The following is a 12216-nucleotide window of genomic DNA, read 5'->3' as shown; positions in this document are numbered from 1 at the left end:
TACTGCGCCCTGCCACAAAGCAAAAATGGTTTAGGAATGCTTTGAGGACCACAACAACGAGTTCAAGGTGTTGACTTGCATTTGTGAATGCAGCGACATACTGTGTTCAAAGACAATGGTTTTCGGAAGTGTTCCTGAGCCCACTACAGAATCGTGTCTGATTTTAATGCAGTGCCGCCTGAAGGCCCAAAGATCATGGCCATCCAGTATTGGTTACCAGCCTTTTCCCTTGCATACAGATTTCTCCGGATTCTCTGAATCTTTTAATGATATTATGTACTGTAGATCATGAGATCCCCAAACTCTTTTTACGTTGAGAAAAGTTATTTTTAAAGGTGCCTCATGCAGCATTTTGCATTTAAGATATCTGATAATACCAACTTACATATCATCAGTTAACATTAAACATGTCTCTGACAGAGTGTCAGGACTGACACCATACCCACTGCCATGGTTGCAAGGTAAACGTAGAAGGCCAGGGTGTTCACAGGCATGTATTTCCTTGAAGGTGTGTGAGGTGAGGACCAATTTCAAGCTTTGTTTGGGTTCATGTAGGCCTATATTGAGTGCTCCAGAAACATTTGGATTTGGACATTTAATTAGTGAGAGCTGAAGTTTGTATGAACCGTGATGCAGAATTGGCTACTTTTCTACCTGACACGTAAAGTTACGCTACATACCTTGTTGGTACACGGTACATTTTAAGTTTCTCAAAAGTCTTTGGTCAAGACGATAAGGCAACATTAGTTGATTCCATTTGCTGCTGGAAAATATTGTTAGAACTTGGTGTTCTCCTCAAAAGATACTGAAATATGACAATGCATCTAATACAATAGATTATGTTTTGATTGGTTTAGCTGTTTACTTGGTTTATTCCATGTTCCGTTGTTATAGAAAGGACATCCCCATCTAAAACTAAAGTCTGTGTTCATTGCTCTAGCATCGATGGTTTGAGGTGACACTGCTTCAGACCGGTCAGTATACTGGAATTTAGTAATGATAGAGTCAGATCCCAATAGATCCAACACTACCCAATCACGTTACTGGCCTGCTGCCAATTAACCAACTTAGTTGTGAGATGTTCCACCAGGTTTTTGTTTTTGCATTACACAACTTTTCCAGTCTTTTGTTGACCCCTGTCCCAGCTTTTTTGAAACGTGTTGCTGCCATCAAATTCAAAGTGGGCATATATTTTTCAAGAAACAATAACATTTCTCAGTTTCAATTGAATACAGGATTTAAATGATTTGCACATCATTGTATTCTGTTTCTCTTTACATTTTACACAGCGTCCCAACATTTCTGGAGACGTGGTCGTAACTGGGCAAGACAAACCTTAGTCAGGGAGGTTACTGACAACCTAATGACAACTGTCTGTAGATTTATGGCAAACAAACAAATAAATAAATGAATGTAATAAATGATACATATAGTGTATAACAAAAGAAAATGTTAAGAAATTGAAGGGATCTGAATTTTTTCCGAAAGCACTTTAATATTAAATGTACATCAGGTGTTTCCTATTCTTCAAAGCATCCTAACCCTCACTGTTCAGTGACCACTCAGAGCTAATCACATTTTCAATTTCCATTTAGGCTACATAGTAATTATATTACCAGTGTAATTATGAAGAATGCTTCTTAATATAATAACATGGTCTCTATAATTGCATGAAGTACAATAAAAATAAAAATCATTGAAAAATTCCTTGTCAGCTCATTCATAATGTAGAGATGACTAAGAGCAAGACGTCAAATACTAAATTAATCTCCCTGAGAAAAGCATTTGTTTTCAGGGTCTCTGTAATGCTATTCTACAGTGAACAAAACGGTAAACTGTCCAAACAAGGTTTTTTTTTTTTCTGTATCCTTGCAGCATTTTCTGACAGTAGAAAAAGAAATCTGTTGCAAAAATCTGGAAATGGAGGAAGGTTTGTTTTTACATGGCAAACATCCACTTCTATAAAACTAACCTTTGCCTATCTGCTCTTACAGACACAGCTCTGATAGGGCTTGATTGCTACTGAGAGCTCAATGAGGATTTTAATGACATTGCTTTTCATGGACCAACATGTTTCAATGACTAAGAGGACATGTAGGTTACTTAGTAGGTAATCACCACTGACTGTTGGAATGTAACGTGTCAACATGCAAAGCACATATGTGTCATATTCCAAAACTGTTCTGTCACGACCTCTCAGCCTCTTACTACTCTGACCTGTACTGTTGGATGGTCTCCTCACCCCGATGAATACCAACAGTGATTCGTTTACTTCATGTGTGGAAGTAAAGTATAGTTTTCCGGGAAAGATTTACCGTATTCCTCATTATGCCCATAATTCCAAATCCACAACTTCTGCCCCCCCCCCCCCCCATTGAATATTCACACGCTGAATCCAGGCTATTCTCTGGCACTCAGACACGGCAACGGCTCCTCATTTCCAAAACCAATGAAGCCATAAATAGACCAGTGGATTCGATGCCACTGCCAAGGTGTCAGAGTGATTAAGATGAATTTGCTGGTATCATTAGGGCCACAGATGCCCGTAGCCAGGCTGGAAACCACCTGTCATCTACTTCCTGGGTTTTCTAGTTTAATGACAAAGGAAAACCCCAGAGCCTTAAGGTTTCACATGTTCAGAGTAGGCCCACATGTTACAGTCAATACAAAAAACGTAGACATGGAGTGTCTGAGTGATTCCTCCCTGACGACCGCCACTCACCCTTCTGTCCTCCAGGGCCCTGAACAAAATACTGTGTGGTTCCCTGTTTCTCTCCCTGCTACAATATTATTAAATCTGGTAATTCCTTTTGCTCTGTGAATGCCGTACATTAAATACATATTTATGTCCTGGTCTGGGATGTATTCTTTCCCACTAAACAAAATAATTTACTTGAGAATTTGGTCTAATAAATGTTTCTGTTCAAGAAAAGTTTTTTTTTTTTTCTGCTGTTTTTGCAGAACTAACACACCCCTGGTCTGTTCAACAGAAGTGCAACTAACTTTTCCCGGCATTCGCATTCGGTCTTCCAGTGCTCCTTATACTATAGTGGTTGCATTCATTTTTCAACAGATGCTCACTGTACACCACAGCTAAGAGACGTTTTTTGGCACAACATCATTTGGATTGCCAGGGTACAGCTCTTAGTCGTTGTCATGACCGCATACCACAAACCCCGAAGGAGACTTCTTTTTAATTAAGATTAGATTCAACTTTATTGTCATTGAACAGTAGTGCAAATAGAGGAGTACGGAAAAATTTGGACAATAATATTTATATACAAGTGGAATGTATAGGTGTGCAATTAATGCAAATGCATTATACACTCACCTAAAGGATTATTAGGAACACCATACTAATACTGTGTTTGACCCCCTTTCGCCTTCAGAACTGCCTTAATTCTACGTGGCATTGATTCAACAAGGTGCTGAAATCATTCTTTAGAAATGTTGGCCCATATTGATAGGATAGCATCTTGCAGTTGATGGAGATTTGTGGGATGCACATCCAGGGCACGAAGCTCCCGTTCCACTCCACCTTTGTAAACCCTAGAAATGGTTGTGCATGAAAATCCCAGTAACTGAGCAGATTGTGAAATACTCAGACCGGCCCGTCTGGCACCAACAACCATACCACGCTCAAAATTGCTTAAATCACCTTTCTTTCCCATTATGACATTCAGTTTGGAGTTCAGGAGATTGTCTTGACCAGGACCACACCCCTAAATGCATTGAAGCAACTGCCATGTGATTGGTTGATTAGATATTTGCATTCATTCCTAATAATCCTTTAGGTGAGTGTATATGGCAATTCTAAATGTGCAGTAGAAAATTCACAAATTTACAGAAATTTGACATGTAATAAGTATAATGTAAGTGACAAAAATAGTTGTGGCAATTCTCAATGGCATTCTGAATTTGCAATCGAGGCAAACTGATGGAGTACCAAATACCAAATACCATGGATTTCAGCCAATCAGCATTCAGGATTTGTAATACTGGGTTTACATCAGTATGATATTAAAACAAATACAGCATTTAATCAGTTAATCAGTGATGATTAGATAGCAGCCAACCGGTAGGCAGAGCACAGCCACTAACCCTCATGACCACTAAGTATCTGTCACCGACCAGCTGGCTGAAATGCTGTTCAACCTCCCAGCCAAGCGGGGGGAATACAGGAAGCAGACTCCAGGACATCACACACGCCAACCAATTCAATATAGCATGTTATGTTTTTATAAAGTATGTGGCTCCATCTAAACAGATTTCTACACGGAGCGACGCAAATGTCAACCAGCCCGGTCTATGCTAAATGACAAAGCCGTCACGGTCACCGCCTTGACAGACCTTTTCCACCACCAAGTGGCCATTGGCTGAAACGTGTTACAGCCACTGCATTATGTATGTATGTCAGACAGCATTAAATCATGCCTTCTGAAAGTGCCCCGTGTGACATGGCATATGCGCCTGTAAATATATTACAAGAAAAGGTTAATCAGATACAGCTTTACATACGCCTAGTCAGGGTTTCTATAACCTAATACTAATTTACCTCATACAAGAGCCTTTCCCCCCATCCAACTGTTATATTCATATTATAATAATGTGATAAAGCTATTTTTTGCACCCGTGATACGTGAATGCTTCTACAGGCTACACCTCAGCCAGTCTGATCTACACCTCAGCTACATCTCATCTGTGCTGGATTCACAGATGTTCTTGTGTGATGTCTGACATCTATATGATTGATTTTGCTGCGGCCATTATGTCATTTTGCATGGCAATATGCAATATTTTCTGCAATTTGTCCCGGAAATGCTGTTGAGGGAAAAATGTTGTTGACTTGCAGCTTAACCATATTAGTTGGTTAATTTGTAATGATTGGTCAAGTATGCAAGCCCATGCAGAGTCGGTTTATGAGATAATATTGCAATAATTTGAAGATATTATGAAGAAGTATTATGATTGATGAATATAAAAGAACTTCATTAATATTATAGGAATCACTGATTTAGAGGAAAAATTTATTATAAATTATAATTACGACCTTTATCTAGGTAACCCACCAAGCCTTTGATGTTAGTGTAAACTCTGTTATAATGCTTTATAATTCTTCATTCTTGAAGCCTTTCTTAAACATCAATGACTTACAGCAGGTGGTAATAAACAAAACAGGCATATATGGTTATATTTTTGTTGTTTGGAAAAATGCCCCTTGCATGTGAAGGATCTCTGTTTTGGCAGCTGTGTAGGCTAGCTAACAGGCTTAACTGTTAAATTTACCCTGTAGGCTAGGCCTACTAGGACTACAAATGATCAAATCCCTAAGCAACTAAAAGAGAATCAAATTTATATGTAAATAATAAATCAATATTTCTTTGCTTGCTTTCAACAGGCAGTAATGTCTTGGAAATGTTTATCTAAAACTTTTTGTGTGTGTCTATGGTCGCACCAGGTCGCCACTTATGCACTGACTCCCGACATTTGAAAGCTCTGTGTCCATTATATTTAATGTTGTTTTCCTTACAAAAGCCAAAGCAAATCAGGGAGCCAAATAAACATCTCTTTCACCATTGCAATTTGCTAAGTTTTTCTTTCACCATTGCAAATTTTATGGCGTTTACGAAAAGGTGCCTGTCATAAAGCCATTGGCAAACGACCCATTACTTACGTGGATTCTGTTACAATCTTCAGTTGACTCCTCTTCCCTATTAAAGGGTAACTCTCAACCTCGCTGGCCTTCCAATTTAAAAATAATGCATAGTGAAATACTGTGGGTGCCTGGAGTTGTTCATAAATAAAGGGTGCGCAAAATGTAAAAAGTGCTACATGGATTCACATTATTTGTGCCAGAAGAACGAGGACCAACAACATCACTGTCTTTCTGTCACCTGAAAGGCTCCTTTGAGACGAAAACATGCACCTTCGCGGTGCCTCTACATCAAAATGTGTTGGCAGTGTTGAACCATTTGGGCTAAAACAAAATGGCTAGCTGTTAGGGAGTTTTTCCTAGCCACTGTGCTTCAACACTGCATTTGCTTGCTCCTTGGGGTTTTAGGCTGGGTATTTTGTAAAAGTAACTGTTGATGTAAAAGGGGATTCATAAATACATTTGATTGAAATTTGATTGATATTACAGAAAAACGCCCAGGAATCTGAAATACGATTATTTATTTTCAATCTCAGATTATTTTAATAATGTGGTTAGACTGTCACCCCACACGCCCTCGACCAATATTTAGTGACATCGGGGGTCACTCTCCAGGCTCTAAGGCAGTTATCAATGTCAATTACTTTAATTTCCAACATACACAGAATACCCTTTTTCATGGACTGGTTTACACTTAAAGTAAGATAAAGATGAGTTTAAGTAAAATGGAACTGAATTCAGAAAAAAGGTAAATGTAAAATTTACATAGAGTTTTGAAAACATTGTTGTCTGTGTGTAACACTTCCTGTCTTTTTTTCCATGTACATGTACAGGGTCGTTCTTTGCGCGCCCAAACTTAGGTCATTCGGGCCTCCATTCTGTCAGCAAGAATAAGCAAGACGTGGCAATAATAATAATACCTCGATGATTTCCCTTCAAAATAAAAGTTCTGAAGCGCAGTGAAAAGTAAATCCCCATTTTAGTACAAATATAAATAATTAAGCAATAACATTCATAAAAATGCTATTACCATTCTAATAATCAACTTTAGAAAACATGTCTATAAACCAGGGCAAGCATACTCACAGCATGCTACATGGCAGTTTCCTTCACGGGCATCTTGAACCAGACCCAGTCAATCATACCAACTGGCTTCAATCAGATCACCATAGTCCATGTTTCCAAGAGTGCAGACAACCTACATGAATGACTATCTTCCAGTAGAACTCATTCATATGTGTAGCCACCAATTAAATATTTGAAAGCTTCGCCATGGCTCACATCAACATCATCAACACTCTGGACTCACTCCAGTCAGTGGATTATGTAATCCTGATGGCAGCTGACACTGCCCTTTCTCTTCTAAACGACAAGAATATCTGTGACCGAACACAAACCTCTGCAAAGGTAGCTGACAGGACCCAGAACAGCTTCTTCCCCCGACCCATAAAACTGGTGAACAAGACGGCCAGATGACTATCAGACAGCTACCCCAGATAATTTTCCATTTATATTAAATAATCATTTTACTATTAACTATTAACTCAAAAGTGTTCCTTTGAGGTATTAGTGGATTCTTCTTTTAAAGCATAAATGGTATACATGTGAATGTTTACTCATATAATTTACTGGACTGTACACATTTCCCTACATTGTCTCTGTAAAAAAGGTCCATTCAGCTTAGGAGCGCGTCTACCAGGTATACATCTGAAGGGAAATTCCTGTTCGAGATGCTGAATTTCTGCTTCAGAAACCCTGGAAGAGTAGCTGGCCGGCTTATTTCCCCTCCATTTTAATACTTGACACACATAGTGGGCAGTACATAATTCCCTATATGAGGTGTTTCTGTAAAAGGAGAGTCCATCAAATTCAGAATCACTTCAGCTTTCCAAATCCAACTTTTATTGTTTTAGTAAAAGGAGTTTGTTTGTTGATCTCCTCAACGATCATCAATGCTCCTTCCGCAGCCTTTCAATATTGGACCTCATGGACTGTTTTGATTATGTCCATAGAACACTGGAAATGTGTACAGTCCAATACATTATGTGAATCCATAAATTCAAGACTTTGTTGATTATTTAGGCTTATGAACAAATACATCCCATGATATCTCAAACAACCCATAATATGAATATGTAATGCATTCAGTAATTCGTTTTTATGATAAGTAGTGCCAAATATTTAGATAACTGTGCTCTGTTTACCATACTCCTGCCAAAATGTACTAACTATTCGGTTATGGACTCTTATTCTGAAGGATTCTGGTAGGCGGAAGCACTTAGTTATATTTTCTTGTTTCACGGAAGTTTTATTTGGTCATAACAATCTTTGGTCCTTGTTGATGGTTGAGTACTGACTATTTACTATAAAACCAGCTATAATAGCAAGGGATGCTTTGCATGTACTTGTGTTTTCGTTACATTCTTAGTTCAGGTGTCATCAAACTTGCAGTGTGCCTATGAAAGAGCATGTTGTGCTAACTAGCTACCTTGTTAAAAAACAAAAAACAAAAACCAGGTAACGTTAGCAAGCTTACTTGGTTCGTTGTATTGTCTGAGTTTGCCCAGTGTTTGCTTATAACAGATGCCAATACATTTGGAGTTTTTATAGTTGGTGCGGTTTTAAAGAAAGCTTCCTCGTTAGCGTAAGGCTTGGGTGACAAACAAGGGCTCTTATTGTTTTCGTGTCTAACCAAACGTATATTTTCCTTGGCGAAATATTTGTGAAAATATTAATTGGCATGTATTTACAGAACTTACTAGAATCAGACGTTTAAACACCTCGACAATGAAGCTTCAGTGCGATGTGGAAGTCGTGAATCGGATGCTTCCCACGTATGGAATGAAAAACCGAGGAAAGGGTGTGAGGGCAGTGTTGTCTATTGGGAGACATGTTGACAAGACTACACACCGTAACACAATTTATTTAATGGTCTGTACAGCTAAGGATAGAGCGGGCTCAAAATATAAGGTGAGTATCTAGCTAAACCGTAGTATTTGTTTACCTTCGACAGGAAGTACCCTGAATTTCCATTCTTCTTGACCTTGTTGATACTTTCTAAATTTATGAATGAGTTCAATTTGATTGAGAGCCATTAGCTCAGATAACTGAGGAAACTTGTTCATTTGTGTAATATAATATTATAAGGTAGGAAGCAAGGTGTGTGGCATCACGACTTTCTTTTGTGATTAACTCATCGCTTGTTTTTAGTGCTCTGATGTGTGCCAACTTTCTCTGCAGCTTAAAGAAAACATTGAAACATTCTTCACTAGATTTGTTGATGAGGGAAAAGCCACTGTGAGACTGAGTGATCCTGCAGTTGACATCTGCCTGAGCAAGGTAATGGGTCAAATGATTTCTGTGTATGGGGGATATGAGATCTCTAATTGTTTTCACATAATAACTTGATTCTATGGTCTCCCCCTGGAAAGGGATAGACCACAGAGAGAAATAACTAATTTGAAGACTAACCTGTCATACCAATATCAAAAGAGCTTTCAGAGGATCTTCGATGAAAGATTGTTAAAACCAATGGTTCTGGGAGGGAGAAACCCGATGTTTTAATAGTTACAGTGAAACAAATCAGGTCTGCTCTTCATTTTGACAAGTTGTCATAAAAGGGATGTTTTGGTATTTGAGTGGTAAATCAAGCTTTTTTTGCCATTGATGTGTCATTTTAAATGAAGGGTTCAGGCATCACAAGAGGGTATCTTAGTGGTTAAGTGCATTTGGCCAGTGAATAAATAGCTTTGAACGATGAAAAAGAGCATTGGGCCAGACCATGCAAAACTGGTGGTAAATGAGACTATACCAAGGGTCTGACACAACATCACTTTTCACTTCTCTAATTGTGTTGGTAACCTGTTTTATAAGAGCAATACAGTATGGCATTGTGCTTAAGAACAATGCTGATCCATGGTGTATTAGCCACACCCCCTCGTGCTTTATTGCTTGCACATATAAGGATTCCACAAGGATTCTGCAAGGACTCCACGATATGTTTGAGCTAATCACAGAAGTGGTGGAGGGTCTCAAGCATTTTCAATCATGTAAAATTACTTGAATATTCGTTGCGTAATATACCCAGCATGGCAACGATATTCATGCGTCAGACAGCTTCGCCTGAATGTGGGGTGTATGCTCGACAAATGAGACACTAAAGCAGACTCACATTTTCCAATGGGTGTCAATGGCTCTAGGCTGTCTGAGGGCAGTGGTGACCTTTCCCCTAGATGTTGAAACACATTTTAACACACACACAGGCTGTGGTACGTATTGCTGTGGGGCTACCCAAAGGGAACCAGGGTAGCGTTGTGTAAATTATGAGGTTAAGAACATCTTGTGTGTGCTGTTATCTTTTTGTAATTAAACGGTTTGTTTTGTGGTAGCACAAGTGAGAGCAAAGACCTGAATGTCAGGGGATAAAATTTGGGTCTAATATGCATTTATGAAACCTATGGGCTTCCCATCACACATTCAAAATGTCCTTTTTATATGCCACACACACTTTTTCCATGCTGAGGAAAGGGAAGCGAATGTGTCAACATGTTTGATATGGAGTGCATTAAATGGTTGGAAACAATACAATCCCTGTCATGTAACTGTCAGTCAGGTGTATTTTAAAAGCAGTTGTCACAAAGCAATTATCCAGACACCCAGGCTAAAACCTTAAAAGACAAGCTACAAAACGGTATAAAAGCACACCCCGAAGCACAGAAAATTGTTTAAGTACTGTAGCTTTTCAGCTTTTTATTCTTCTGGGAATGAATCGCTTAAATCTGTGTTATTCAAACATGTTAAGAGTTGTTTCTTTGTAACCACGTTCAAACGTCTTGTTTCAGGCTGATGCTAACAGCTTAAAGAACTTCCTTTCGGCTGCTCGTTTGGCCCACAGAGGAAATGACACGGACAGCCTACCCCTCTCCACCCTGACACCAGTCCGAGCCAGGGACGTGGAGAAGCCAAAGAAAAGGCTCACTATTGTGTCTAAAAAGGACTATCCATTGACCTCTAATTTCCCCTACTCATTAGAGCAGCTCCAGGTTTCCTACTGCAAGCTCTCACGGGTGGACATGCGAATGCTCTCCCTTAAAGCTCTACGCAGGTTAGACCTCAGCAACAACCACATCAAAAAACTCCCTGCCACAATAGGTGACCTAGGCTGTCTGACTGAGCTCATTCTCCACAACAACCACTTGGAGAGCTTTAGCGAAGCTCTCTGCCTTTCCAGCCTCCAGCGAACGCTCCAACACCTCGACCTGAGTCAGAACCGCCTGCGAGCTCTGCCGCCTCAGTTCTGCCGGCTGAGGGAGCTGATCAACCTCAAGCTGGACGACAACAAGCTGGTGTGGCTGCCCTTTCGCGTCGGTCACCTTTCCAAGCTGCGTTTTTTGTCGGCCGCCCACAATCAGCTGGCTCTGTTACAAGGGGACTTCCGAAAATTAACCCTGGAGAATCTGGACCTGTTTGGTAACCCGTTCGTCCCTCCCAACCCTCTGGACCACATCATGCAGCTCACGTTTCCCCTCACTCTGCAGGAGATGGCATCCAGGGCTGTGGCTGACCTCAGGTTAGTTATGTTATTCCTTTCAGCGTTTGACTCGTTAAATGCTTTTAACCTGTTTTAACACGACTAACGCTTGTGCTCAGTGTTTGGAAGGCAGATTCAGTGATGTAGACACACAAAATAGCAATGTGGGTCAACTGGTTTACGCAACAACAGAGTGCTGATGCACGATAATCAGCACTTCTCAGGTGTTTTGGTCCTGTGGCCCGCAGGCTGTAACAATCACATTTCAAACCAATTTGACTAAGCCCGTTTTGCCCCAGCAGTTGTCACAAAGTACTCTTACCGATACCCAGCCTGAAATCTCAGAAAGCAAGCGACAACTAGAGTGAGGCGAGCATGTGACTGTGCACAGGCGCTTTGTGTCTCCGCCGGCAACGCCGTGATTTTGAGCTGAGCAGAGTCTAACCTGCACGTGTTGTCTTGTGTTCACTCCAAATCCAGGATCCCTTATGGGCCTCGTCTCCTCCCCGCCCACCTGTGCCGGGACCTGGACGTTGCCGAGACCTGCGACTGTGGCCGCGCCTGCGTTAACTACCACATCAGGACAGCGGTCAGCATGAACCTGCATCTGGTCTCCCACACAGTGGTGCTGGTGGACGACATGGGGGGCACTGACGCGCCAGTCCAGCGCCACTTCTGCTCCTTGTCCTGTTACTCAGAGTTCCTCGACCAGTGTCTTCAGCGAGGCCTGAGATGAGGGTCCCTTAACTGGATCTCGAGAAAGGACAGTTTGGGTGTTGGACCCCCCCACTCCCCCGAGATACCTCAGAACTGCCTGTGTCGCAGATTGGGGTGTAATGCTGATGTCCAGATGTCTGGTTTACATGCGTTTCCCATGTCGCTGTGACACTTTGGGAGATGTGCATTGACAGTAGCTGACTGGCAGTCCTGTGGGCGGTCCATTGAAACGAGGTGCTTTGGTACATGTTTTAAAGGAAATAAATTAAAGTAACTATCCTCATCTAACGTGGTCTGAATTGCTATCTGTTTACAG

General features: G+C 40.7%; 1 protein-coding gene across 1 annotated transcript; it reads left to right on the top strand.

Annotated features, from left to right (window-relative positions):
• Positions 1–7945: 7945 nt before the first annotated feature.
• On the top strand, positions 7946–12144 carry lrr1 (leucine rich repeat protein 1). The gene is made up of 5 exons (XM_010879499.4): positions 7946–8170; positions 8406–8623; positions 8894–8992; positions 10495–11222; positions 11664–12144. The coding sequence occupies exons 2-5, from the start codon at positions 8441–8443 to the stop codon at positions 11917–11919; spliced, it is 1266 nt and encodes a 421-aa protein (XP_010877801.1). The 5' UTR covers positions 7946–8170; positions 8406–8440; the 3' UTR covers positions 11920–12144.
• The last annotated feature ends 72 nt before the right edge of the window (positions 12145–12216 follow it).

The sequence above is a fragment of the Esox lucius genome, chromosome 15 (genome assembly GCF_011004845.1).
Source record: "Esox lucius isolate fEsoLuc1 chromosome 15, fEsoLuc1.pri, whole genome shotgun sequence".
NCBI classification, from domain to species: domain Eukaryota; kingdom Metazoa; phylum Chordata; class Actinopteri; order Esociformes; family Esocidae; genus Esox; species Esox lucius.
The sequence above is the reverse complement of the archived record's forward strand: the minus strand, read 5'-3'. Positions and strand labels throughout refer to the sequence as shown.